This window comes from Aulostomus chinensis, chromosome 14 (genome assembly GCF_037954235.1).
Source record: "Aulostomus chinensis isolate RoL2024-O1b breed Wild chromosome 14, RoL_Achi_v1.0, whole genome shotgun sequence".
In the NCBI taxonomy this organism is placed as follows: domain Eukaryota; kingdom Metazoa; phylum Chordata; class Actinopteri; order Syngnathiformes; family Aulostomidae; genus Aulostomus; species Aulostomus chinensis.
Window position 1 is genome coordinate 9,836,864 of NC_141333.1, and position 27,071 is coordinate 9,863,934.

A 27,071-nucleotide genomic window follows, 5' to 3' on the forward strand; every position below is an offset into this window, starting at 1 on the left:
GAAAGGATTATGATACAAGACACAAGAGGAAATATACCCGAGAAACATTCACCATCCACTTTGTTTATATGTTTTAGTGCTTTATTCACTTCCTGTGTGTGTTTTTGTAGCGCCGGTGTGGGCAGGACTGGTGTCTTCATCACCCTCAGCATCGTCCTGGAGAGAATGCGCTACGAAGGCGTAGTTGATATCTTCCAGACAGTGAAGATGCTCCGGACACAGAGGCCAGCCATGGTCCAGACTGAGGTCAGAGGTCACTCACACACACACACACACACACACACACACACACACACACACACACACACACACACACACACACACACAAACACACACACACACACACACACACACACAAATGTGCGTGGTTTTCCACACATAATTGCACTGTAACGTTCTGAAGTATTTGGACTCATTTGGAGATAATTTTTCCTCATTACGTTTTTACACACTGATCTACTCCTCCTAGCATGTCAGCTTGATCCATTTCACATGTGGTCGAAAAGCATGTGGACTGTGAATTGTTAAATGCTGTTACCATAGAGCACAAAACTGTAAGAACTGGACTCAACATTTTCTAAAACTTCACATATTTGCAAGCTTGAAGTTACCTACAAGCTGAACTGAGGTCACAGGGCAACCTAGTGGTTACAGAAAGTAAGCCTGATTTAACAAACGTCATTTGATTTACATTTAAAATTACAGTGTTGTCTTCACATGATGTAGAGCAACATAACAACACATGTGCTCTCTAGCACTGCCTAGTGGACACAGGAAGTGATATTTCGTGGAAAATCCAAATAGTATCAGGTTTCACATCCCTCTCGCTCTCCAGAGCAGCCACACGCTGAGATGTGCACAGAGGTCACTATGTGTGTGGGTGGGTGGGGGGTCATCACTGCTTGCAGCTTTATAAAAGTGTCAGGGGTCAGAAGTTCAGGACTCTGATTGGCCCTGTGAGTTCTTCCTAGTGACCAACAGTCTGAAATATGTGTTCGCGTCTTCGACCTGAGGAAGACACCTGTTGCTCAAACATAATGTATCATTTCCGCTTTTTCTTCTTTTTGTGTGTGTGCGTGCGTGCGTGTGTGCGTGTAATTAAGATTTTACTTTTCCTCATATGCACATGTAACAGAGAAAAGCACCCTCATCTGTGAGATGTTAAAAGACCTGCAGCGAGTTAATTAAGCTTGACTCATTTCAGTAACACTAAATAATAAATGACCTCTTTTAAAGTTCCTGTGTGGAATGTATGTTTACAGTTCCAGTTATATAATCAAGAAAAGACATAGCCTGAAAATGTGCTGTTGTGTTAGCTATCAACTGTTGATGAGATCTTGTTGTTCTGATGTATTTATTGTGTACGTGTGTGTGTTTCCTGCCTACAGGATGAATACCAATTCTGCTATCACGCAGCTCTGGAGTACTTAGGAAGCTTTGATCACTATGCAACGTAAAAAGCCATCTCTTCCCCCAAGAATCCCGTCACCCCCCCCCCCCCCCAGCCCTCTCAACAGTCTCCTGAGCCATAGAAACTTGAATTTTGAAACGACGCTATCAGACAACACCACCTGCTAATCAACACCAAACAGGATCCGATTGTAGATTTTTAGATGATGACACCCAATCAGCCAATTCAGAATAATTCAAATTCGACCTAGAGACCCTTCACGATGAAACGAGGATTATCACCCATCATCAAGAGATGAAAATCCTCACCGGGAGAGGAAACTGAAGCTATGGCTCAAGCAGCGGGGCGGGTGTCGATCAAAGTGTCAGACTGCTTACCTTACCTCAAGTGTTTCAATATGGAGGACATTGTAAACATTCGTGGACATTTCTCTTCTCAAAAATATCTTCGTGATACAAACGGTAACAAGCAACGGATGATGAAGAAAAAAAAGGGCAACAGCAAATATCAAGGACAGGCAGATGGATGTAGCCAAGAACGGGGGTTTGACTTGAGGTTTTTGATACACCTGGATGTAAAGGAGGTTCAAGTCTTCTTTTTCCCCCAAATCATTTTCTGAGTGATCTCGAGAGAAAAATGACCAACTCATGGTTGCCTGCGGGAACACCAAGGGTTTTTTTGTTGTTGTTTTTGTTTCCCCTCCCCCAAAAAAACTCCCAAAATAAAAGGAGACCATAAATCCAATCAGGAGAGAAAGAAACTTGCACCTGAATGATTCCAAGTACTATTTTTCAAACTGTCCCGTCAATGATTTGCATAATTACTCTAGTGAAACACACCGTTAATTATTCATCACACGACTTATAGAGAGGAGGAGGCCACACTCACGAGCATCGATGCATATCTGCAGATCAGCTGATGAATTCTTTTCTCAGTCACCAGAGGACTTGGTGGAAAATCTTGCCCTGTTGCAAGAAGAAGCCTCTCGTTGGTCCTGCGGCTGGTGACCGTGGTAACCATGTCCCTTGATTTTTCTTTTATATTATTACTTCTCTCTCCGGAACCGCTCTCATCATGTTGGCGGCGCTGTTTTTGTGATAAATCAAGCGTAAAGCTATCGGAACTACCAAACAAGGATGGCTGCAAAACTGAGGCTGTCTTTGTGTACAGTGACCAACACTCATCGTCAGTATTTAGAACTTTTTATGTCTTACGAGGATTTTGTTTTTCTTCTTCTTCTTTTTTTTTTTTAAATTTCTGTCAAAAAAACCAAACATGCTGCTTATCTCGTGTATGCTGTACATGTGACTCTTGAGCGAGAGGACAGACAAAGAAAAGATGCCAGCTCAGCTAACGGCCGTGACCATTAGTGAGCGAGCATCCACACGTCGCCGACCAATTTTTTTTCACACCACCCCCCCCCAACTCCTCTATAATCATCTATTTCACCATAAAAAGACTCAAAAGTGGCAAAAACCTGTTGCAGTAACAAGATTTGTGTTCACGTGGTTGAAACGTTGGCCTTTTAGCTCCACTGTATGTGTGTTTGGTAACAGGTGGAGAAACAAAAATAGATGCTTTTCCTCCTCCGATTTCTTTACATGATGTCTCTGTGGGTGAAAAAAAGAAAAAAAACAAAAACAGACCAGGCAGCCATGTTAGATCTGGATGCCATGACATGAGAAAAAGACGATCTTCGGTACAAGTTACTTGCACATCCCTTCGATTAAAAAAAACAAGAACTTGAGCAAACACCCCCACCCCACCCCACCCGTCCCACCCAAAAAAACCCTGCAGGTTTGATTTGACGCACTAATGTATATGTGTCTGATTTAAAAAAAAAAAAATCCAACTTTTGAAATCACCAGGTTTTCATTTGGAGATCAGTGCTTTGGTACTAGTGTGTGCGTGTGTGTGTGTGTGTGGGCGTGTGTGTATGGATTCTGTGAAGGTTTCCGATGGGTGTGTGTGCACAAAAACCAGAGCGATGGACAGAACTGTGTGTAATCTTTTTTCGTATTTCCAAAAAAGCCTTATTGTTATTGTAACATTATGAAAAACATTAATGTTGTATTACGACGACTTATTTCGCATTACATAGTTGACTTTTTATTTTCGTCTTTTTTTTTAACAAGAGATGTTGTGTCGCATTTTTAAAAAAAAAAACAATTAGCAGGAAAAGAAAAAGTGCTTATTTGTTCATATTATGTTTAAAGACATTCTATTTTTTCACTGTAGAAATGTTAAGTATAACATGTTTGTGTGAATGTGTGCGTGTATATGCACACTCACACATTCATATATATTTAAAAGCAGAATATAAAGATATATTCAAACTTAGAATGAATTACATTTTCCTCTTCATCTGTTTTATTTTGTTCATAGCAGCCACTGCTCATTTTATAAGATATAATGGGTTTCTGTTTGCTTGTTTATTTTTCTAATCTTAGAAACCTTGTGTTTGTTGAGAAAAGCTGAGGTGGTGGCGATGTGTCACGTGACATCCCCTTCCTCCACTCACCAGTGTTTAAACCCCCCCGCCCCCGAGTGGATCCTGTGCTGATGAGGAGACGCCATTTCTAAAACCTTATTGAGATTCTGTATTAACATTAACATATAGTCTTTGTTTTTATTTGTTTTTTGTTTGTTTGTTTTTGTAGCAGCTGTTAATGAACTGGTCAGAATATCTAACAAATCAACAAAAAAAAAATTCATAACATTTTTTGGTTCTCTATATCAGCCCAATTTGATGTACTGTACCTTTTATGATCATGTACAGACTATTACCTTCGGTTTTTAAGGCAATTTCTTTTTTTTTTTCTTCTTTTTTTAACTTCTATCATTTTCTGACATAATGTGGTAATTCATTTTGTTAGATATACACTACGATCTACATGTAAATAAACAAATATATAGATTATATGTATTTGTAAATCATTTGACCCTCAAGATCTGATATGTAACACGGGGAGAGAATTGCAAAGATCAAGGATCTGCTCATATCCAACTTCCTGGTGTTTGTAAAGCCTGTTTTCTCTCCTTCTGAAGCGTTCTTTCTCCAGCCCTGCTCCCTGCTCTTTAAATACTATTTGCCTTTTTTCTGCCTTTAATTTCCCTAGCTAGCAGTTAAACTAGGAAACTTGCCAGCTTCTGTTCTCGCACCTCAATGGGGGCATGAAATAAGCATCAGTGGTCTGCTGATATATCTTAAATAAGAGCTGGGAAGTCAATCTGCTCTTCTAAATAACAATTTGAATTTGCACTCAACCGTCAATTCCAGCCTCTTACAGTCTAAATGGACTAAAGCAGTTCTTTTCCTGATCTTGATACGAGTCCTGTGGATAAAGATGGGCCTTCCGTGTTTACTACATGCAACTGCAGCTGGGTAAAAAAAGGAATAGTTTTCCTATTATCTTATATCACTACACAATATGGAATTAAAAGGAGTCATTCTTGATTTCTCCAAAAAGGAGCTGTTTCTTTGTCGGCTGATGGACAAATACAGCTAAATTCACATGTGTCAGTTGCAACGTGACATGTTGATTTATTTTTCCTCACTGATGCATTTGAAGACTCGTGTGAAAACCAAACTCATATTTGCTTTTTTGATCCTTTATTTGGTTCCAACATTGCTTTATTGTGGGATGCAGAAAGAATTCAGGACTCAATGAAACAGAGCAGTACAATGCAAACAAGGGAAGAAAAACCAAAAACTTGCTGCAAATTCACATTTCCAGCACGTTATTTCTGAACAGTGGGAAACCTTTACGTGTTTGAAAATCCAGGACAGGAGGATTGATGGAGCTCACAAACAAAAAAAAAGACTGATAAAAGGGCCCAAACCGAAGTATTTGGTGGCTTGTGCAATAGAACTTTTCTAATTACATGTAAAGACAGTCGATATTACTGGAATACGTCACAGAAAATTTGGGGGAGGGACTAATGTGAAAAGAAATACACCAAACTAACCACAAAAAAAAAAAAGTAATTGTGCATCAAAACTGAGAGAATGAAAAAGAATCCAACCTGCAAAATAGTTTTTCCTTTGTATGAGGGCCAAGTGCTACCACTTTCAAACTGTTACTTCTAACTGAAACAATGATTGGTTTAAAGCCACTGTGTATGTAGATATGTTGACTTTGTATTAAAGAAATGTTGTCGGAAAAACCTTTTGTCTGCGATTTCATTTTTACCTTTAGATTTCCAGGCGCTAATCTTTCAATCTGTTCGCGTGTCTCACTGCCTGTCTTGACTGTTTGCCTGTCTATCTGTGCTGCATATGCAAATAAGCTGATGTGTACTGGAATACTTCACCGGCTCCTACTTTGTACAGAAGTCAATACACTGCAGCCTGCATTGAAAGTCTGTGCTACAAGAGCTTGCACGATGAAGCAAACAGATGGTGACTTCTTATGTTGATAGATTGCTTGATTAGCTTCCTCCTATATTTATCCAGCAGCCTCTTCACAAACATATCCCGATGTGTCCTTAAGCCCTTCGCCGAGCTTGATAAATGCCATCCAGATAGGCTGATAATGGCGCGAGCGTTGCTTCACCTGGTGGTATTTGCTCTCTCATCTGTCCTCGAGAGAAGCTCTTCAGATGTCTGATTACCTCTAAGTAACATGGCCACAACGATTTGGTGCCAAATCTCCGGCTACCAATGATACAATTCTGACATGTAAGGAAATCAACTATCACAGCATGCCAAGTTTTTGTTTGTTTTTTTTTATGTCCACAAGACCTCACTGCTCCATGTCCAATTGATTTACACCTAGATTAGAAGCAGATGATGTGCCAATGAGCTCCTGAAACAGCAACATGAGGCAGCTCTGCACCCAGGCAGGAGGATCGTCATTCATGAACGAGTAATATACGTAGAATGACACCCTATTTCAAGGATGATGTTACTAATTGTCTGCTCACAGAGCTGTGTTTCAGTCCATTCTTTTCTAATAGCGGTGAGCCAACCGACCGAGTGTGAGGGCTGGCGAGGAAGTGAATTAGGGCGGTGATTATGCAGTGATTCAGACAGCAGCTCATTAGGACCCAGCTAAGCAAGCAATCAACGAATCGATGTGACAGTGGACCCAAAAGCCACAGAAATTTGTAATAAATGGCAAAGCAATAAATTGGATTATCCACAGCCCTGTGGCCAAGTTCTTTCTGTAGCAAATGACAAATCAATCCAATCAAGCCACGAAAAAGTCAAAAGAAGTAGAAAAACAGGGCCTTGTGTTGCACCGGCTGTAGAGGTTATCTGCCTGATATGTGCCTTGTTAAGGTTGTAGTTTTCCAGAGGTCGTTCCTGTATGGTATTCAGGGCTCTTAAATATTCATGACAGACCATTAGGCGTTTATGACCACATTTTATAATAAGAGATTTAGCAGCATTTCAACTCCAGCCAGAATAGTAAAGGTGCCACCAGGGTATCATGCCACATGCCTACTGATTCACCGAAGAGGGATCAAAATCTAGAACGAGCAGCTGAGGAGCACTGATAAATAAAGAACTGTAGAGACAGCAGGATCTCCTCATACCACGGGGTGTTACAAAGTGATGGATCCGCTCAATCTACCTGTCAGATCATGACTGGTGGGAAACCATTAGACAGATGGATAAAAACATTTTTAAAAATTGAGTACAAATTGTTCACATAAAACTGAAAAAAAAACCACTTCAAATGCGTCCTCTTTAAACCACATTTTGGCTGCTGCTCCTCCCCACCTTCCCTGAAGAGAATTCTCTGGAAAGACTCTGCTGCCCTCTGCAGGATACGGTTGGGCATTTCGTCCCTCATGACAACCAATAATGAGCAATTACCATATTAAACACACATTGAAATGTATTGTCTTCTCTTTACTAATTACGTAGTTATGAGATACGCTCAGTAAAGCTGCTTATGCACTCACTTCTGATCCACCACCGAACAGCAGTCGACACATTTAAAGTAAATTCAAATAAGGTTTCAAAGATAGAGCAGAAATATCTTTAAAGGATACAATTCCTGCACACACCCCCCCCCAACTGTCTGTCTGTTTGAGCATCTGCCAGCAGTAAACGGTGCCATGACTCCTGCATTTATGTCCTCACGCTGTTATTTCCTCTCATCTGTCTTACGTTCCCACAGTCCTTCCTGTCCCTCTGTGTCCAGCGAGTGTGCTAGCGCTGACAGATTGCTGCTATTAAAACACGTTCCTGTTGGAGAGTGAAGCAGGCGGCTCTGCCATTTTCCCTCTTGCTCTTCTCTCACGCTCTCTCTCTCTGTCTCTCTCTCTCTCTCTCTCTCTGCCCCCCCCCCCCCCCCCCCATGAATCCTCAACCACCATTTTTATCCTACTTTATATCTGGCTCTTGCTGCTCGTTTGTTCCAAACTTTTCATCAAAAGTAATAGCGTACCATTGATTGAGTTCCATTTACTTTCAGTCCCTTTGACTTAAGTGCATTTTAGTCTCAGTCATTTGATCCACGTTAGTGTTGAATCCTGTGTGATCCGTATGTACGGCGGACATGGACACGCGTGGGATTCTTTTAGTACTTTCGTCAAGGTTATCTCAGCTTTGGAGACAATATTTTTTTCCTCAGTTTAAAATGCATTGGCAGGGGACGTCAAATCAAAGATATTTCCAAGTTGTGTGACAGTGAGGATGCGGCTTTTGACCTGAATATTTTGACCTTACTATTTATTTTTTAAATCTCACGTGTTGTGACAAAATTCACGGAGTAATACTTCAATCATATCTAGTTTCAGACCAAACTGAAATATCCTGTATTTACTTCCTCAGCACTGTTATTGCATCTCAGAGTGTTTTAGATGAGAGGTCTGACATTTATAAATGAGTTTTGGCCCAGTAGTTGAAAGAGAGCCATCTTTCTTGCTTTGCGTTGTTCTACCTTTGCCCATACAAGGACAAGGAATGTCTCTGTTAAGGATTACTGGTGCACAGATAACGCTTCAGCTTGGCGTTTGTAAAAAAAAATCATCATTCACGGCCTACAAACTCCCAAATGCAGCAAAAAGTGCAGTAGAACACAAACAATTATTCCTACAAACTCATCAGGACTGTGCACTGGAATATCAGCTGAAAAAAAAAGCACTTGGAGAAAAAAAACAAAAAACAGTGAGGATAATGGTCCCTAATGGGAATGAAGAAGAGTGATAGCACGGAATAAAACCTGACAGCGGTATCTGATCCATATTAGTCTCCAGTGAATTTTACAGTAACAATTAAGGACACATGAAACCACCAACAGTGGAGCCATTAACGCTGCCCTGTAAACATGTCCATTTGAATACAATTAACTCACATTCCAGCTGAGTTAGCAGGGTTGGCTGCTGAGAAATTGAGTTTAGGCTAAAAAATGATTGTGAAGCTATGAACAGGACTCTACTGTGTGTGTGTGTGTGTGTGTGTGTGTGTGTGTGTGTGTGTGTGTGTCTGTGTGTGTGCTACCCTATCGTCTCAGCAGAACCACACACTAAATTTATATAATAGATGCTCAACCAACCTAAACTGAAAAAAATGTGAGCCCCATAACTGCAGCCATTGGGAATTCATGGTCTGATTAAGAGGGCTTTTATGTCGCTTTCATGTTAAAAATCCAAACTCAGAATCTATTGTTTCTACTTTTATTTCTGTATTATTTGATGAAATACTTGTGTTTACTTTTTTATTGTTTTAATGTTGCATTCTTTCTTGCTTGTTTGGTTTCATTGGGTTTGAAGCATTTAGAGTTGCGCTATGCAGAGATGTCAGCAATAAAACAGATTCCTTCTCTTGCTTTTACAGATTAAGGGGTCAAAATCAATCCATAATATTGCTGATGTTGTGTGCCATTCCTCTGACACTGGTTGTGTAGCGAACGTAAGATGGAGTGAAGCTGATGGACCATAGTCGTGAAAAATCAGGACTTCTACGGTCGTAACGCCTCCTCCTGTGTAACATTTATCTGTCTGGGTTGTGAGAGTCATTCTGAGGCACAATTCAGCTCCTCTGTCTGGGTAAGAACAGGAGGTTGCAGCTACGTGGAGCATCGTTATCACTCATTTGGATCAGTGTGTCAATCCAACACTCTTTCTACTTAAGCAGTAATTTTAAACCTGTTTATAATTTAAGGGAAGACCTAATTTGACCTAACTTGTCCACTGAGATAATCTCACAGGATGCTGACAAGAAACTCCTCTTGATGGCCTATTGAGATGATATGTGCATTAAAAAAAACCATGCAGTCGATTATTTTTCTATTTTTCTGGCTAACTAAACACATCACTCCTATAAAAACTTAAAGCTGCAGCGCTGCACTTTTGTCTCCATCTCCTGGCAGCAATGGGTATTGCAACATCCTGAAGTCACTGTAGTAGCCTGCTCTGTTGTAAGTGTTTTGGCTGTAAAGAAGTACATAAATTGTCTCTGAGTATCACAAAGCTCCTGCAAAACTAATTGTCTCACTGTGAGAGTTGGATCCATTTGGTTTGTAAAGATTTGGAAATTCTCGAAGAGCTGAATGATTAGGTTATTAATCCACATTAGCAGAGCTGTAAGAAGCCAATTTCTAGTGTGCAGGCTATGCCCATCGAGCATGCTCAGTATACATCCATCACAGGAATGTGAACAGTAGAGGGACGAGAGTCATTAACAGACAACAATTAAAGCAATCCTTTGCACGGAACAGATTCCACTGTCACTTGAATATCATCCGAAAAGAGCATTTTTTTTTTTTTATTGGAAACCGGATTTCAAATTTGAAGAGTTCAGCTTGTGAAATCGCAGACAGCACCAAGTGAAGCTGTAGATGGAAGGTTACGCATGTGTCTGAGTTGTTCAGGTCATCCAGGAACACCACAGGACAGTTCGGAGGCCCAGTGGAGCTACTCAGAGTGTAGAGCCCGGCACAGGTCAACAAACGAACTCACTGATGCATTCAAGTGACACTTATTTAAAGGGATTTGTGCGATTATGGTCTGGGGAGGCATCTGACTGGCAGACCAAGGGGAAGGAGGACATTAATTACTTACTTAGTGTCACACCTCTGTCCACAGTCCACGTCCCTTCCTTCTCTGCTGCGTTCGGTGGTTATTTTAGTAATTATGTAACAGTGGAATAAGATGCTCCTCTGAGCTCCTGACAGTAAAAATGGCAACAACCATCACATAGTTAACTTGAAGTGTTTCCACTTAGTTCTGCAAGCTTGCCCTGGAGTAACTCAACAAGGCATTACACAGAAATACTCTAAAAAGATGGTACAGGGTTAATGTGATTCATACGTGTCATCCATGTTCTTCAAAAGTTCACTGAATCGACCCAGCAACAAAGTTCGTGATGTCTGCTAATTTAGTTCACGACAGATAGGATTGTTTTTGGCTCCAAGATAGACTCAATTTGAAGTTGTGGCTCCATAAAGATGAGTTTATTGCTCTGTAAAGATTATTGAGGATGTTCTCGATGGGCTTTGATTGTGGGCTCAGTTTTGTCTTTGACTGTAAGGTCCTCGGGATAGTGACAGCGTGGCCCTTGAACTTAAACAGTCAATCCTTGAATTTTAACAGCGATTATTTCAGGGCCAGAAGAGCGTACCAAACATTTCTCTCAGTCCCACAAAGTCACTTCAAGATAACAGCAGAATTTGATTATTTGTGTATAACTGAGCTGTTTGATAAGCAATAGTGACTCCAGGCGTTTTGTTAATTTATTTTTTGCCTCCGGAAAAGTTCACTGGCGATTTCTGGCTCAACAAAAATAGGAAGTGATAAACAATCTAACACCTAAATTGGGGGACTTTTCCCCCTCTGGAATCCCATGAGGTTAACACGAGTATATCATTTTGGTTTTTCCTACTCACAATTCTACATATTCTTTTTCTGCAATTCTGTTGTACACGAAAGATGGAAGAAGCGGTGATAGTTTCCCAGCTGAGTGTCATCCTGCCTAAAGCCGTCAATCGAAGCTGCTTCCTCTACCTCTCGTGAAAGAAAGTTGAGAGTCAGGGGACAGAGTGTGAACTCTGGTTGATGTGTTGAGACACACCACCCAAATGGCTCATCATTTTCAAACCCATCAAAAGTAGAATTCTCCTCAATTAGAAAGAAATGTCAAGAGTAACACAACATTGATGGATTTCATCCTGGTCAAAATGTATTTGTGAGCATCACCTCTTTATCATTTATCCCTGTGGAAAATGACCCATTCACATTCTCTACACGGAAGAAACCAAAAACATATATTGATAGTTCCCCCTAAAAGTGTGATTAACCTTTCAAGTGCTCACATATTGGTATCTTCAGCTCCCAATACGTTTGTCCCTGTCACATTAGTTCTGAATGCAGAAAGAGAGTTTGCGAATGGGCATTTTATTGACACTTTTGCTGTTGTTAGCGAGCAGTTGCCATTGGCTTCAAGCTAACTACCCACAGCTAGCTCTTTCTGCATTCTGGAGTCACAAACAACGAATGCAGAAATGTTTTTTTAGCTGAAACACGGATTTATTACTCCCACTTACAAAAACCCATGTAAAAAAAACAAAAACTGGAATTCCATTAATAGCAACACTGTTGAAACGAGGTCAGTATCTCACATTATGGACAAAAACTACACACAGTGAATCACAGTTTACAAGTGAAATGACTCATATCGTTCTCCTTGAGTTATTGGCCTCTGCTTCAACATACCAGTACAGTCAGATGAGAACAAAATGAGAGGAGACTTTTTTTTCACAGATATATATATATATTTTTTTTATTTCTATTTATTTATTTATTTTTTTTTAGGCTGCATTCAAGGAGTCTACAAGGAGGCTAAACTTTCTCAGACGGTTCCACGGGGACATATCATCTAATGTACAGTTGCTCTGCTTCAGATTTTTAATAACGGAACAAAACATATTTTTTTATGTCTGCATTGCATAAATGTAGACGCTTGCCATAGGTTTGACCCTCTGGTTGAGTTCAAACAAAGTTCAGTTTGTTGTTTTTTTTGCTAGCAGCTGTGGGGCTTTGTATTTTTACAGCTCATTAGAGTATAAACAAAACAGCATGCTTGAGGCTGGCGTTTGTAGACCGATGTATGTCAGCTATAGAATGGATCGTAGATTGGCTGGGGAAAAACACTATGCTTGTGTGTGTGTGTGTTGTTATTAACTCAAGATTTTATTTTCATGTGCTTCTTTTATTTTGATTTTAGGCCAGAATAATTAAACATTACTTACTTTCAAGTGAGTCATTAAATACACTCTCAGGACTTATTTTAAGCAACATCTGCTCCACTGATAAACTAGGCGGTTGGTAAAAATCTTTTGAACTTTGACAACATGAGCTGAAAATATAAGGGTAATTATGGCTTCTGAAAAGTGTACGAGAACTACAGTATGGAATGATAGTGTATTTTAATAAGAAAAACCACAAGACCTTAGTGAGGAGACACTGAATATTGCAAGAAAAGTGTTCTTTGTCTCTCTGTATTACGATGTGACACTGAATTTGACCTTTGATCGCCGGATATGAAATATCACCCCTTAATCACATCATGGTATGGAACATTAGTGTGAAATTTTGTCAAAAAAGTACAAGCAATTGAATTCTTTAGCCAGAAATATGTTGTTGTTGTTTTGTTTTGCTTTGATTTTTGGTCACAGTGAACTTGACCTCTGACCTTTAACCACCAAGATCCTTCACTCCAAGTTTCTGTTAAATATAAAGAAATTCCCTCAAATGATTGAGTGTCATGTGTGTGTGAGTGTGTTCTTGTACTTGAACTTGCTACATATTGAGGAGTAGAATACGTATTTAACCAACAGAGTGAGGACACTTTTGGAACGTGAGGACATTTTAGCCAGTCCTCACATCATCTCAAAGGGCCGTCTGAAGGTCAAGACTTGGTTTTAGGGTCAAGGTTGGAATTAGGTTCAGGTTAGGTTTAGGGTCAAGGTTAGGGTCAGGCAGTCAGTTGAGATGGTTCGGTTTGAGGTGAGGGGCTAGGGAATATATTACGTCAATGAAAGTCCTCACAAAGAAATAAGTACAAGGATGAGTGTGTGTGTGTGTGTGTGTGTGTGTAGGTGTGTGTGTGAGATAGAAGACATGTCATTTCAGAGGAAGACAAGATTGAGTGCTGAATGTCCACATCTGACTATACTCCGGCCCACATGACATAGAGGAAAGCACTCAGAATCCTTTCAGGATGTTAGCCGGAGCAGGATGTAATTCAATATACTGGGATGAAGTGAAAATGGGTCTAAGCAACAATGACGACAGAGCAACACGTCTATACTGAGATCAGAATTAACACTCGAGTTTATGAGGGCAGTTGCAGGGCAAAGACGTATTCTGTTTCATAAAATTATGAAAGCAAGTGACAGCGTCTCTGATGAGTCAGTCTGGAGTTCTGCTTTAGTTCTGTGCATCTTCCAAAAGACTCTTTCCCTTTCTTCGTGACATCAAGCGTACAAAGCGTGGAAGTGGAATATGGAGAAATGTTTTGTATTTTTGTGGTTCGAATCATGAATATATGTGTGTGAGCATTTCGAGCACATATTAAACAACCTGGATGGTTGGCTGATGATATGGGCTGCATAGAAAGACAGAGAAAAAACTTGTTTTTTCTGTAGATTGAGAAGGGGATTGGTCAATGAACCGAGAGGTGTTTCTACCTGTAGAGGTTCTCGCAGATCAATGGGCCGAGACAACACCTGACTTGAACATGAGAGGATCTAGTTTGTTTTCCTTTTCTGTCCAAACTTTTCACATTTCCAACCTTGAGCACTGGTTTGTATTTTATTTTTATACTCATTTGTACTCATGAAATGCTTTGTTTCTTCACATGCATTAACACACAAGGGATGCATTTTCAGATTTCTTTTTTCTTTTTTCCTTTTCATGAAAAGAGCACAGGGTTTAGTTGCCCATAAGACAGGCTTCGTGAGGAATGAAAATGTTCAGTTACATATCAACGCATCAGATATGTGTAGGTACTAGGACAGGAAGAAAGTTGTTTGTGCTGCTATTTGCTGAAATGCAGTCTTGTATTCACTCCACGTCCTCCCAAACGCCCTCACTCGCATACCCACAGCCCAAAGGATTGCTTAAGTGTAATAAATTGTTGTTGTTCAGACATCTTACATTTCATTTCTTATCTCAAACCATTTTCACCTGGCTACCACATGGGGAAGAGATGAGGGAATATCAGCACTGCACCACTTTCATCACTGCAACATTAAATGGCAGTTTTGTATCAAAGATCGCATAAAGATTCTGCATCTGCAACTTCAAAGTGCATATAGGCTGCGCAGAAAAAAAAGTAAAAGCTCTACGTTTTGGTAATGGCTGTTGCCACACAAGTTGCAATAATGTCTGAATGCTAACGATACCATATTCCATCACAACAATGATTCTTTCCATCTGTAGACTAATTTTGCCCTCAATTCTAAATTGGAATCATACGGTTGGTGTTGTTCCTGTCAACTCTCCAGGTTCTTATCAGAAAGAACTCCCGAAAATGTTTGGCCAAATATTTATGCTTTGACTGTCTGGTTGATGGGTCACTGTGAATGGAGGAGTGGCATTAGGTTGTGTCAAATTGTAATGTGAAAGTTTTTCTAATTAAGTTTCCTTCCCACGTCTTTAATCAGGCTTCACACAACATTTGTTAGACCAAAAGAGAAAGAATGTTTTTGGAAATCGAGGACATTTTAGCTGGTCCTCACTAATTCAAAGGGCTGTTTGAAGGACAAAACATGGATTTAATGCGGCAAGGTTCAAATAAGGGTTGTTCTAAGATGTGGGGTCATGGTTAGGGTCAGGCATTTAGTTATAATTGTTAGGAAAAGAGGATAGGGAATATATTATGTCAATGAAGTTCCTCCCAAAGTGGAAGGGTGTGTGTGTGTGTGTGTGGGGGGGGGGGGGGGGGTGCACAGAGTGCAAGGCCATAGGAAACCACCCACCTAGTAGTCTGTACAAAGTAGTAATGGTTACCTAGCAACAACACTTTGATGACTGCGTTTCTCATAGTCTATATGCTTAGCTGGCAAAAATTACAGTTACTACATGTCTGTTCATATATATATATATATATATATATATATATATATATATATACACACACATATACACACACACGACACACGACTTTAGGCAGGAGAACAAAGTTATACAAAGAAGTTTTAAAGCATCAAGGCGGAGTTTACGAGCAGTTCAGTGTACATTTTTCTCATTTTAAACTTTCTACTCTGCTGTAATTTGAGGATAGATGTGAAGGGGTAGGTGAGATTAACAGATACAAAATACAAAAGATTATTGTCTAGCACCCATGGGCACCACATGACTATAGACGACAGATCTGTGAACCCGCACACGTCGACACACACATTAATATATATTATTTCCATTTTCTTTTAATATATATATATATATATATATATATATATATATATACACATACATATATAATATATATACAAAGAGATAAATACCCATCTTTTCTCTGGGTGGGCTTTGCTGTATCATGTATATCATTCTGCCAAAAGTTACCAAATGGTCTTTCCTCAATTTAGTAAACTGCAGTTTGAGTAAAATATTGGCATAATGATATAAATTAAAATTGTGCGACATTGCAATTTCAGAATCAGAAACATAATCTACTTTCCTGACCCAGAACAGGTCACCAATCCATCACAGGGCCAGCACATAGAGACAGACAACCATTCACACAGGGAGAACATGTAAACTCCACACAGAAAGATCCCGTGCCCAAGCCGGGGATCGAACCCGTAATCTTCTTGCTGTGAGGCGACAGTGCTCACCACTGCACCACTGTGCTTCCCATGTTCAAACAATCCATTTAGGAGTAAACTTATGCCAACATAAATTTCAAGTAGCAGTAGTTTCTTTGCTTCAGTTGCATACCACATATGGGTACATCTAGCCTACTTTAGCCGCTGCCAAGAAATTAGCTGCAGCTGCATTCCATTTTCTATCATTAATCCTACTGCATTTTGTCTGTCATGAAGCGCAGTGAAGGAGAACCTAAACGCAGACGGGAAGAAAGGCAGGACTTGATGAGGATGAGATTTTCTCTAGGAGGCAAACAACACTGGGGGAACGGCAAAGGAAAACAGAGACAAAACAGACATGCCAACCACGACTGACACAGAAATCCCAAAATACAATACACACTGAGCAGATCGCACAACAAGAAACAGGTGGGAGACTCGAGGGCAGGGAGGGAGCTGATTGAGCAGCAAACACCAGGAGCAGGGCTGTGACTGATGAGGACTGATTGACTGACAAGATACAGGCGATTACCTGAAAAAGGCGGGAAATTGACAAAGAAAGGACATGAGAATCACACAAAAGCGCAGGAGGGAAGACCTTCAAAAATAAAACGGGAACTGATTGGACAGAACAAAACCGCAGGTAGAAACAGAACCTGGAAACACACTCGTGTAAAACAAGAAACACACAAAAACAACAAAACTAAACCATCAGTAATATAAACTAGAGGGTCCAAAACTTGAAGTCTTGAACTTGACAGGGTTGTGATTGGATCGACACACTTCTGAATTACTTAAGTTTGAAGGCGTTTGCTTCTGACAGTTAAGTTCCACATCTGGACTGCATATGTAGGAGTTGAGCAAACTACGCTGCAGAAAAAGAGCCTGATCCACATTAAAACCTGAAAATATTTGCTGATTTCACAAAATGCCTCTCCCACAATGTTTCAAATATGGTTGTAGTTTCTGCTTTTCCACCAATGTTATGCACAGAAACAGAAAATTAGAACTACTTGTGTCTCATTTGCCTTAATTATTATTTGTGTGTCGACAAGTGTGGCTCCTTTTATCCTTATTTGTATCTGTTAATCTCACCTACCCCTTCACGTCTATTCTCAAATTACAACAGAATATAAAGTTTAAAATTAGAAAAATGTACACTGAACTGCTCTCAAACTCCGCCTTGATGCTTTAAAACTTCTTTGTATAACTTTGTTCTCCTGCCTAAAGTGGTGTGTTGCTATAGCTCCTCCCCGTGTCCTCTTGTAGACAGCTAAAGGAAGTATGACTGGAGGGGAGATAGGAGTATCTGTGGAGCCGCAACAGAGGTGACAGCAGGGGAAAGGCATCAGAGATGTACAGGGGTTACTGTTGAGACTGTAGGAGTTTATGTGGGACATTTTTTCCCCTGAAGACAGGCATGGATGTACCTGACACGTTTCTCCACTTCCTTGTATGATCACTGCTGGTGTTTTCACCATTTTTATTAAAAGAGTCAGCCGTCATATGGATGGAAGAGCGCAGACTTTCCCACTGAGAGTCAGCTTGAATGCACCCCTGTAATGGTAAGATCTTGTGTATTCCTTATAAATACATTAAACAGTAGCTTTTCATAAATAATGTTGACACTTGATAGCCACATGGAGGAAAAAAATTAAAGCTGACATGATACTTGAAATTGATTTTTATATTCAAAAAGAAAAATGTTCTAAGTATTTAAACTAATGTAACAATGGACTTTATTTACATTAGCCCGTATATGTCAGTTGAAAATTCATTGCATATCACATCTTTCTTATTTGGTATTTTGCTATCAATCTGTAATAAATTTTGCCGAGCTCAGAAACTGCACTTCACTTCACAAAACCCCCTTTGAAATTGTCTCATGAAATCATTCAGGAACTGAAATTTCAGACTTTCTTTTACAGATGTTTTGGAGAAAGACATCTGTTAATTAGAAACATATGAGCGTATACTTTTGCATAGAATTAAAGTAAATACGCAACTAATGACTTTGTTATTACTAAGTATGTATCATTGTGGTTTAAAAGGTCTTTAAATGTTAGATACTGTAGCAGGAACATTGGGGTATATTTTAGATTTTGCAGAAGCTTCACAAATGAAACATGTAGCCACGAGACTTCAAAGGTGATTAGTTGAGATTAAAATGAAGGCCAAGGCTGAAAATGGTTTAACAAGAGCGCCAGAAGTCAGGGAACACATCCCCCTCACTCTACACGCCTGTCCAACATTCATTTATTTATTGACATTATTGAAATAGGAAAGTAAACATGAACCAACAAATCAGCAGTAGCTTCAATGTTAAGATGCCAGACTTAGCGCAGTTGCTAATTTACATCCGTAGCTCTTATGTATCCCATTACCGGAGGGTCTCTGTTAGAGTTTCTATGGTTTCCCTAAATGACTAGGAAACCATTTTCATGCCTGTTTGAAGCAATTATGAACATGATGTTGACGTATTGATTCTATGCTAATAGGCACTTTAAGGTAATGGCTTAAAAGGTTTTCAGGGTCTGAGACAACTTGGGGTTGAGCTCTGTGTCCCTCCTGGTGGAATTGTCTAAGAGGCTGTAGGATCTGATAATGGTCGTGTTATCCCTGAGCGGAACTCAGATTTCCTCTGACTCCACATCACATCCTGAGTTTTCCGCCACAACAGACAAAATAAAAAAGGGCAACAGTTTGTTGTATCGTTCATGTTGGGATGCCAACATTCACAACATGAACGAGTTAATCGCCTCACATCTTTACTACTCAAGAAAGATGTACATTATCATGTTTCTACTAAAAGTCGTCCCACTCTTAGTACCAGACTAAAAAAGAAGTAACATTTGTATCAGATATTTATTAAGAAGGGACTTTTTGTAATACAAACAAGTTTTACAACATTGTGTTTTTATTCGTAAGAAATTAGCCAGTGTTTGTAGTCTGGAGGATCGGGCTTGTCCACAGGAAAGCGCACGTTTCTATCTAAAGAGTTGTTGTTTTTCACCCCTGCTTTACAATAAAACTGCTGTAAGGTTTTGAAGGACCTGAGGATGATATACATATTCATAACGTGAGTAGAACGAAACTAGAAACTTGAATCTAAAAGCAGCGGCACATTTTATCTTTATCTTATCTGAGAAATATAAATTGTGACTCTTTTCAATTGTTTTCATGCCGTGTGACCCAGTTACTACTAATCGACACCAGATATTATTACTGGGCTGCATGAATAAGACAGATGAAAAGAGAATGTTCTCAGGAGGCTAATTCCTGTAGGAACTGTATCTTTTAGCATGATTAACTTTTATTTTGACTGTAAGCAAAAGGATTATATTGCTGTTCCAAAGCAAAGTCAGTCATAGAGAGCATTTTCGATTGTATTTTCTGACGTTTATGTTCATGTCCCAAGCTTGTTTTAAAAAGATAGCCGTATGATATGAAAAATACCAACAGCAACGTATTGATACAGAACAATGATTAATGTCCCATATTTGATTTCAGTTGGCTTGAAGTGCAGTCTGGGATCAGTAGCCTGTGTATTTTGGAGCCATATCATGGACCGACTGTGTTTATTTCCTGTCACTGTCAGTGCTACTCACATGGACTGTATTTCCTGCCATGATATGCCAGTACTCTTTGGTCTACGTCATCCTCCGTCCCTCTCTCATATTTGTTTTTAACTTTGTTATGTTTCTGGGAAATGAGAAATGAATACAGTCTTAGCAGATGAAAATAATGTGAAATAAGATCGCATTAACAATAATCATTCTGAGATTCAAGCCACATAGTGTGATGTGTGTGTGTGTGTGTGAGTCTAATTATCAGCTTCAGGAATCAGCAATTACAGAAAATTTATAGGTAGACAGAAACCAATTTTCAGTGGCAGTAATGTTGAAATAATTTACGCAAACTACTTCTTGTTGTGGGGCTGCACGGTGGTGCAGTTGTCAGCACTGTGGCCTCACAGCAAGAAGGTTCCGGGTTGAAGTCCCGGCTCGGGCACGGGATTTTTCTGTGTGGAGTCTCCATGTTCTCCCCGTACCTGCGTGGGTTCTCTCCTGGTATTCCGGCTTCCTCCCACCGTCCAAAGACATCAAGAGGGGACGAGGCTGATTGATACTCTAAATTGACCGTAGGTATGAGTGTGAGTGTGAATGGTTGTCTGTCTCTGTATGTTGGCCCTGCGATGGACTGGCGACCTGTCCAGGGTGAACCCTGCCTCTCACCCGTAGATGCTGGGATAGGCTCCAGCCCCCCCGCGACCCTTAATAGTCAGAAATAAGCGGAAGACGATGAATGAATGACTTGTTGTTGTTGTTGTTGTTTTTTGTTAATACCATTTAGAATCAAGCAAGCCTGTTTTATTTGTGTTTTCACGGTTCTATCCCCTGGCTGAAAACCAAAAGTCTAACGTATAAAAATCCAATTTTCTCTTTTTGTTTTCAAGGTTGAAGAGAAAAAAATGACATTCCTCATACTGGTATCACCCATCCATATCTGATTCATCTGAAATCACCTGCTGGACACCATGAATGACTCTGCCTTGTCACAAGCTAACGACACACCAGTCTGCTACTCCATTAACACCCCTCCATTTGAGTCCTTCCCCTCTATTGCATCAGCTTACTTCTCATCCGTCTTCAGTGCTTTGGGTCTCACCTCCAATCTCATTGCCTTTGTCGTTCTCCTCAAGTCTTTCCGGCAGACAAACAGCCGCTCGCGCTCCTTCTTCCTAATATTTCTAGGAGGACTCGTGGTCACGGACTTCATGGGACTTCTGGTTACAGGCTGTATTGTGGTCTCCTTTCATGTCACGCACTTTAATTGGCGCCAGTTAGACCCAAAATGTCATTTCTGCAACTTCATGGGCATGTCCATGGTCTTCTACGGACTGTGCCCACTGCTGCTGGGTGCTGCGATGGCTGTGGAACGCTTCACCGGCATCAACTGCCCATTTGCTCGCTCCACCAGTATGTCTAAAAGGCGAACAGTTTCCATGGTGTTGATGGTGTGGTTTTTCGCCGGCTGCATAGCGTTGCTGCCTCTGACTGGTGTTGGGAGCTACCACATGCAGATGCCTGGGTCCTGGTGCTTTTTCAACATCAGCCCAAAAGGAAAAGACCTGGCCTTCTCCCTCATCTTCTCACTGGTCGGGCTGATGAGCATCACTGTGTCATTTTTCTTGAACACCGTCAGCATCGTGACTCTGATAAAGGTGTGCTGCGGACAGGACAGGTCCCAACGGCGAAGAGATCATGAAGTGGAAATGATGGTGCAGCTCATTCTGATCATGGTCATCGCTTCTATCTGCTGGTGCCCCCTCCTGGTGAGTTCGATCTATGTCTGCTCGTTACCTTTGTGTTAGCAAGTTTCGTATTTGGCATTCAGTAGCTTTAATATTTAAACATTTTACTCATTTGAAGAGTCTTTGTATTTAATTTTAATTGTCAATTTTAATGGAAATTGGGAACTGTTGCAAAAAAACAAAACAAAATAAGGCAGGTTTTGAGTGAATAAATTACGCAATGCAATATGTACTTTCATCGCAAGACGGTAGGATAGGCAGCACCACACATGGCTGGACCAAACAGAGTGGAAGAAGAAGGCATTATGATGTTTTGGACACAAACAGTGTTTGGCCAGTCACTTGAGTAAGAGTTGCAACATCAGGGTTAATTCAAAATGTATTTTCAAAAGAAGATAAAAAAAACACCTTAAGCAGGTTAAGGTGTAATTTAAGGCTATTTTTCTATCAACCATTTCTAATGAAATACTTCAAAATAGGTTGATGAAGGCTAAACTCCTTAGACCTCCTCCATCCACCCATAAAAGAATTTGTTTGAGAATAAAATACTTTCCAAAAGTACTCTTTCCAAGAAGCCTGTTTCAACCACTGAGTGTGAGCCCCTGAAACTGAAACAGTCACGTGTGTCAATAAGACCCTTAGATGAGTCGGAGCCCTTTAGTTCCAGGCGATAATACCTGCTCAGTTCATCTGTAGCATCAATGTTGCAGTCATTTGACTGTATTAATCAGTAAAATCATTTTTGATCATTTGTGGAACAACAGTCCACAGACTTGTGTTTGAGCTCAAGTGTTGCTCAGGTATCTGAAAGCTCTCCATCCTGCCCCTTCAATACATTCACAGCAGCTTTTTTTTTCGTATCAGTGCTGCCTGACAACCGTTTGAACCTTAAAGAGGCATCACAAGGTCCTTCGCTCCCTTTCTCAGTTTCCCCTCTACATGCTTCATTTCTCCTTAGCAATGCAGGCCTCCTAACTAGATGATCTGAGAGATCCTCTGATCATCACAGAGCCCTTTAATGTCCAAGTTGACATTTGCTCAAGGAAAAGCAGAGCCATAAAAGGAAAACTGTACTTTTTCCACTTGAATTTTTCCTCAAGTAGCTTTTTCTCATCAACGCAAACACCAGGGCTGATAACATCACAGCAGGGCTACAAAGAGGAGATTACACCCAAACTGCGGACATTGTAAACGTCCTGCAGTCGTGTAGTAGGCGTGTTCATTCCCAGGCTGCCTGAGGGATGGAGGATCAGTGGTGAAAAAAAACAAAACAGTTTTCTCAGTAATTACGGTGGAGAGCTCCTTTAAAACCCCACTGTGCCTCAGGTCAGCTGATGAGAAAGGACATTGTGTGGTTAAAAAGGACTAAACTCGAAATCCCTGAGTGTCCAACTTTTGTGTCACAGCACCTTTTAGATAACAGTGATGCATTTCATCGGTGATATGACAGTGAAAACTAGAAAGCTTTCAGAGGAGGCCACATACGGAATACGAACACAGTGTCATCAAAATTTATTCATAAAAGAAAACAGAATCCAGAAAATGATCCGTATCATCTCCGGGAGCAAATGTTTCTAATTAAAAGGCATGGCCTCAATAATTTTAATCAAAATATGCTCCCAAACCCTGAATGTGATAAAGATGATTTCCGAAAGCCTGGCTAATAGCAGGATAACAGCATGATCCACATCACCTCCAAAAGTTAATAAAAGTAATTTCATTTCAACTTATCCCACAAAATATTTGATAACAGATAACCTGCAATCGGGGTCCAATTGTTCATATTCTGTATCTTTGTAACTTCTTTGTTGGTAGTTACCAGTATTATTAGCAGCTCAAACTAAAGAACAGCCATGTTTTGGTCCCCTGACTGGAGCAAATATTTTCCCTGCAGCTTTGTCTAACCTGAGTTATGTGACGCCCTGCACAGATGTATATTCTGATGAGCGCTGTGGCTGCTGTTCCTGTAAATGCTGAAACTGTTTTGTTCTACGTGCGAATGGCCACCTGCAATCAGATATTTGACCCCTGGATATACATCATGTGTCAGGTGTCCAGAATAAGGCGAGTAAAGAGTTAAAAAACAAAAACAAAAACATGAAAGGTTTTAATATCATAACTTCTTCATGGTCACCTTAACAACTTGCTGCGGATGGCTGGCTTCTTAATCCCCCCCCCCCCCCGCCACTCAAACCACACCATCGATTAGCTCATTAGTGCATCACAGTTTACACGTCCTCACAGCTTCCAGTCCACAGACTCACAGTATCATTTCACAGTGCAGCCTTTATCCCATCTTGGAATTTCTGCTGCTGTGTAAACTTTCATTCCACTTCATGTCATTTTATATAAACACGTCTCTCTTAAAACTAACAGTCAGTTTCACATGATCACTCAACATTGCTTTTTTTCTAAAAGCTTTCTCAGATGCAGAGTTCAAATAAATTGCATAGGCTTGCTTGAATAAAGGAAAAAAAAAGAAAAAGGGATTTATCTGCAGTGAATCATCTACTCTGCTCAGAGCTCAGAATAGCCTGGTTGCCAGCTGGGTAGAGCGTGGCTATCACTGCTATTAATTAGGTTGAAGAAATGATTCTAAACTTAAGTTGAACTCTGGAAAAATGTTGCTGTGGGTCTGCAGCACCTCTGCATTTAAGAAACATTTGTCTGACTAAAACTGATTTAATACTGTACTTACATGCAACTGTGACACTATAAAGTTTTGACAGGGCACGTCGACAGTTGATCGTCTCATAAATAAGTCAATAACCCCATGAAAGACTCTTTGATTAACATTACCATTAAAAGTTCTTTCTCCCCTGAGTGGAAACATACTGTATGTGTGTCCATGTGTTTTTGAAATAGTAACCAACGCAATCTTTTCTCCCCTCATTCCCTGTTTCTGCTCCTTCATTTCCACTTATTTTAACTATAATTTTCTTCCCTTGCAACTCTTTGACTTTCTCTCACACCTCAATAATCAAAATACATTCATCAACACCTTCCCCCACCACTATTTCTTTCTTTGTGTGCCTTCCTCTCTCCTCCTTCAGGTCTTTATCTTACAAACTGTGCTGTCCGGTGGGCCTCTCCGTATCAAATACCTTCTGCTTTGGCTACGCTTTGCCTCCTTCAACCAGATCCTGGACCCCTGGGTATACATCCTGTTTCGACGAGCAGTTTTACAGAGAATCTACCCCCGTATCGACTGGTCCAGAGGTTCCTTTGGATCCCTGTACCCGTCTGTAAGGAACACCATTCACAGGTTCACACGCCCGTCATTTGAGACCAGCCTGGACTCACATGAAACAGTCGAGAAAGAAAAAGCACACATTACCTCGGTGCCACCTCCTCCATCTCCTTGACTGCTTACATGAGTATTTTTGGAGAGCTGACATCATTATATGTGTTTGTGTTTGTTTCTCTAAATTGTTAATTGACAAGGAGAGGAAGATACACACAGCAGGAACTGAACACACACTTGGAAGGATTTATTACCTAATATTAAACAATCCTTTCTATGCTTTGCACGAAAACAGATTTTAAACTATCTAAGAGTGTTCTTTTGACTTGTACTACTTTTATAAGTGCTTTCATGACATCAGTACTAAGAATGTTGTTTTAGCCATCTTGGGTCATTCACGGGATTGTTTCACAGATATATTTCACTGTAGGGGGATATTTTGCCTTTTAAGTACATGCAAACTTTGCTCAGATGCATTGTAAAACTCAGAGAGAGAGAGAGATAGATAGATAGATAGATAGATAGATAGATAGATAGATAGATGATCCGCTTCTATGTGTTCAGATTTTGAGCAAAACACATCTCAGCAACTTTCTAAATTGTAATCATTTGTCCTGCTTGAACCTTAATATGTGCATGTTAACATGTAAGTACAATCTAGACCAAAGAATCTTACGAAGAAAATTAAAGTTATGAAGTGTAAGTGTGTGCTGCGCCGTAGCTTGTATAAAGATTCATTTTGGGTGCTTTAACACTTTAAAAACAGGATTACCTTTGTTTTATTAGTCAAGTGAAGAGTCAGAAAGCAGTAATGTAATTCTAATATTTTCACCTGGGGACAGTGCAAGTGTATATTTTGTGTTTGAGGTAGTATTTCTTAGATGTAGATGTCCTCAGGAGGCAGAAACATTCAAACGTAATTGGAATAAGAATAAGCATTGCTTTCCAGTAACAAAAACACAGGATATTAAATTGGACATTTCAGTCTGAACCACAATATCAGCTCCCCACTCTGGTATCTCTTTCACTCAATGCAGAGTCAGAAAATCTATTCTTTCTGCCTCCAGAGAATCTCAGAATCTCCAAAATGTTTAACTAAAACTTCAAGTTAAGCTGAGAGGGAGTTTATGATAAAAGTCAGCGGGGATTATGGGTGAATGTCATTGCTGCATTATTCAAAAATCAGATTGATAATATGGCCGGTTTCACCACAAAGTATTTGCTAAACTGTTATGTTATTGCAGAGACTGACACATAGCTTTTTACAGCACTATTATCATCAATATCAGTACGCAACTCTTCCTGGATAAATCACTCGACCAATTAGTGGTCATTCAAGAGACGTAAGCAGTAATCAGTATCAGTATCAGGCAGTGAAAATGAAGTATAACTGTTAAATGTGTTTTGAAAAAAAAGATGTGACTGTCAATAAATAAAGAATCTGTGAATGCAGAAAATGGAAAATGAAACTGGCTTTTCTGTTCTGTACACAGGAGTTCATCAAAATAATGATTTCAGTCATTTTATTACAGCTTAAACATACGAAATGTGTCACACACGTTCACAAAGAGGTGCTATACAAAGTGTCAACGCAAAACATCACTATCAGAGAAATACTGATACAATTGAGAGTCCTTTTTGCAAGAATGAGGAGAGTTGAGTCAAACGCTTGATTTGCATTTCATCTTTATAATTCTGGAGCGCAACACATCAAAATGTATGATACTGCAGCACAATGAACGATATGTATTTACATTCTGTCTTTGAAATAAAGCAGCAAAGTCTCCTAAGAGCTCATGGCAGACGTGAGATACTGAAGAAAATAGGTTACGATATCAGTCAGCAACAACACAAGCTGTTCACATGCAAACCAGCTAGTTTATGTGCTTTGAACATCAGGACATTTTAAGGTCGGGTTCCTGTTAACTGTCATGATGTGACAACTGGGAAACGTTCCCTGATTTAATTCCAAGTTTCCAGTAAATTTGGCTTTTATGAGTATTTAATTCAAACTAAAACTTAAAACTTTTTTGCAAATTCTTATTTGTGTTATTGTTTTTCACTCTTTTGTAATAAATTAACCATGCAGACATCCAGCTTTGATCCGCAAATTTTGCCTTTCATCACTGGGAAATAATTTACCTAACCTCAGGGATCCCAAGATGGCTAACGCATTTTATTTCTTTATTTTTTTATTTGCACTTTGAACCATTTCCTGTCAGATTACCTACACATCTTTCATATAATTATCTTAAAGAGTCTGGGATGAGACAACTTTAATTTTCAAATCAATAAAATATAGTTTTCAAAATAGTAATAAAGAGGCAGAAATACATC

The 27,071-nt window shown here is 39.9% G+C and overlaps 2 protein-coding genes across 10 annotated transcripts in view; both read left to right on the forward strand.

Moving 5' to 3' along the window:
- The window catches only part of ptprsa (protein tyrosine phosphatase receptor type Sa), a 227,397-nt gene extending 221,819 nt beyond the window's left edge, over window positions 1-5,578 (forward strand). For all 8 annotated transcript variants that reach the window (XM_086223445.1, XM_086223447.1, XM_086223451.1 and 5 more), the window contains 2 exons: window positions 111-246; window positions 1,389-5,578. In XM_086223445.1, the coding sequence (XP_086079571.1) occupies window positions 111-246; window positions 1,389-1,457 (205 nt within the window). In that variant the 3' untranslated portion in view covers window positions 1,458-5,578. The remainder of the gene's footprint in view (window positions 1-110; window positions 247-1,388) is intronic.
- Window positions 5,579-17,454: 11,876 nt separating this feature from the next.
- tbxa2r (thromboxane A2 receptor) lies at window positions 17,455-26,174 on the forward strand. Of its 2 annotated transcripts, XM_086223773.1 has the most exons (4): window positions 17,455-17,741; window positions 20,633-21,511; window positions 23,421-23,554; window positions 24,544-24,872. In XM_086223773.1, the coding sequence occupies exons 2-4, from the start codon at window positions 20,714-20,716 to the stop codon at window positions 24,737-24,739; spliced, it is 1,128 nt and encodes a 375-aa protein (XP_086079899.1). In that variant the 5' UTR covers window positions 17,455-17,741; window positions 20,633-20,713; the 3' UTR covers window positions 24,740-24,872. The 2 variants fall into 2 exon arrangements, with proteins under 2 accessions (XP_086079899.1, XP_086079900.1); XM_086223774.1 differs by lacking the exon at window positions 23,421-23,554 and having other exon boundaries at window positions 24,544-26,174.
- Window positions 26,175-27,071: the final 897 nt, after the last annotated feature.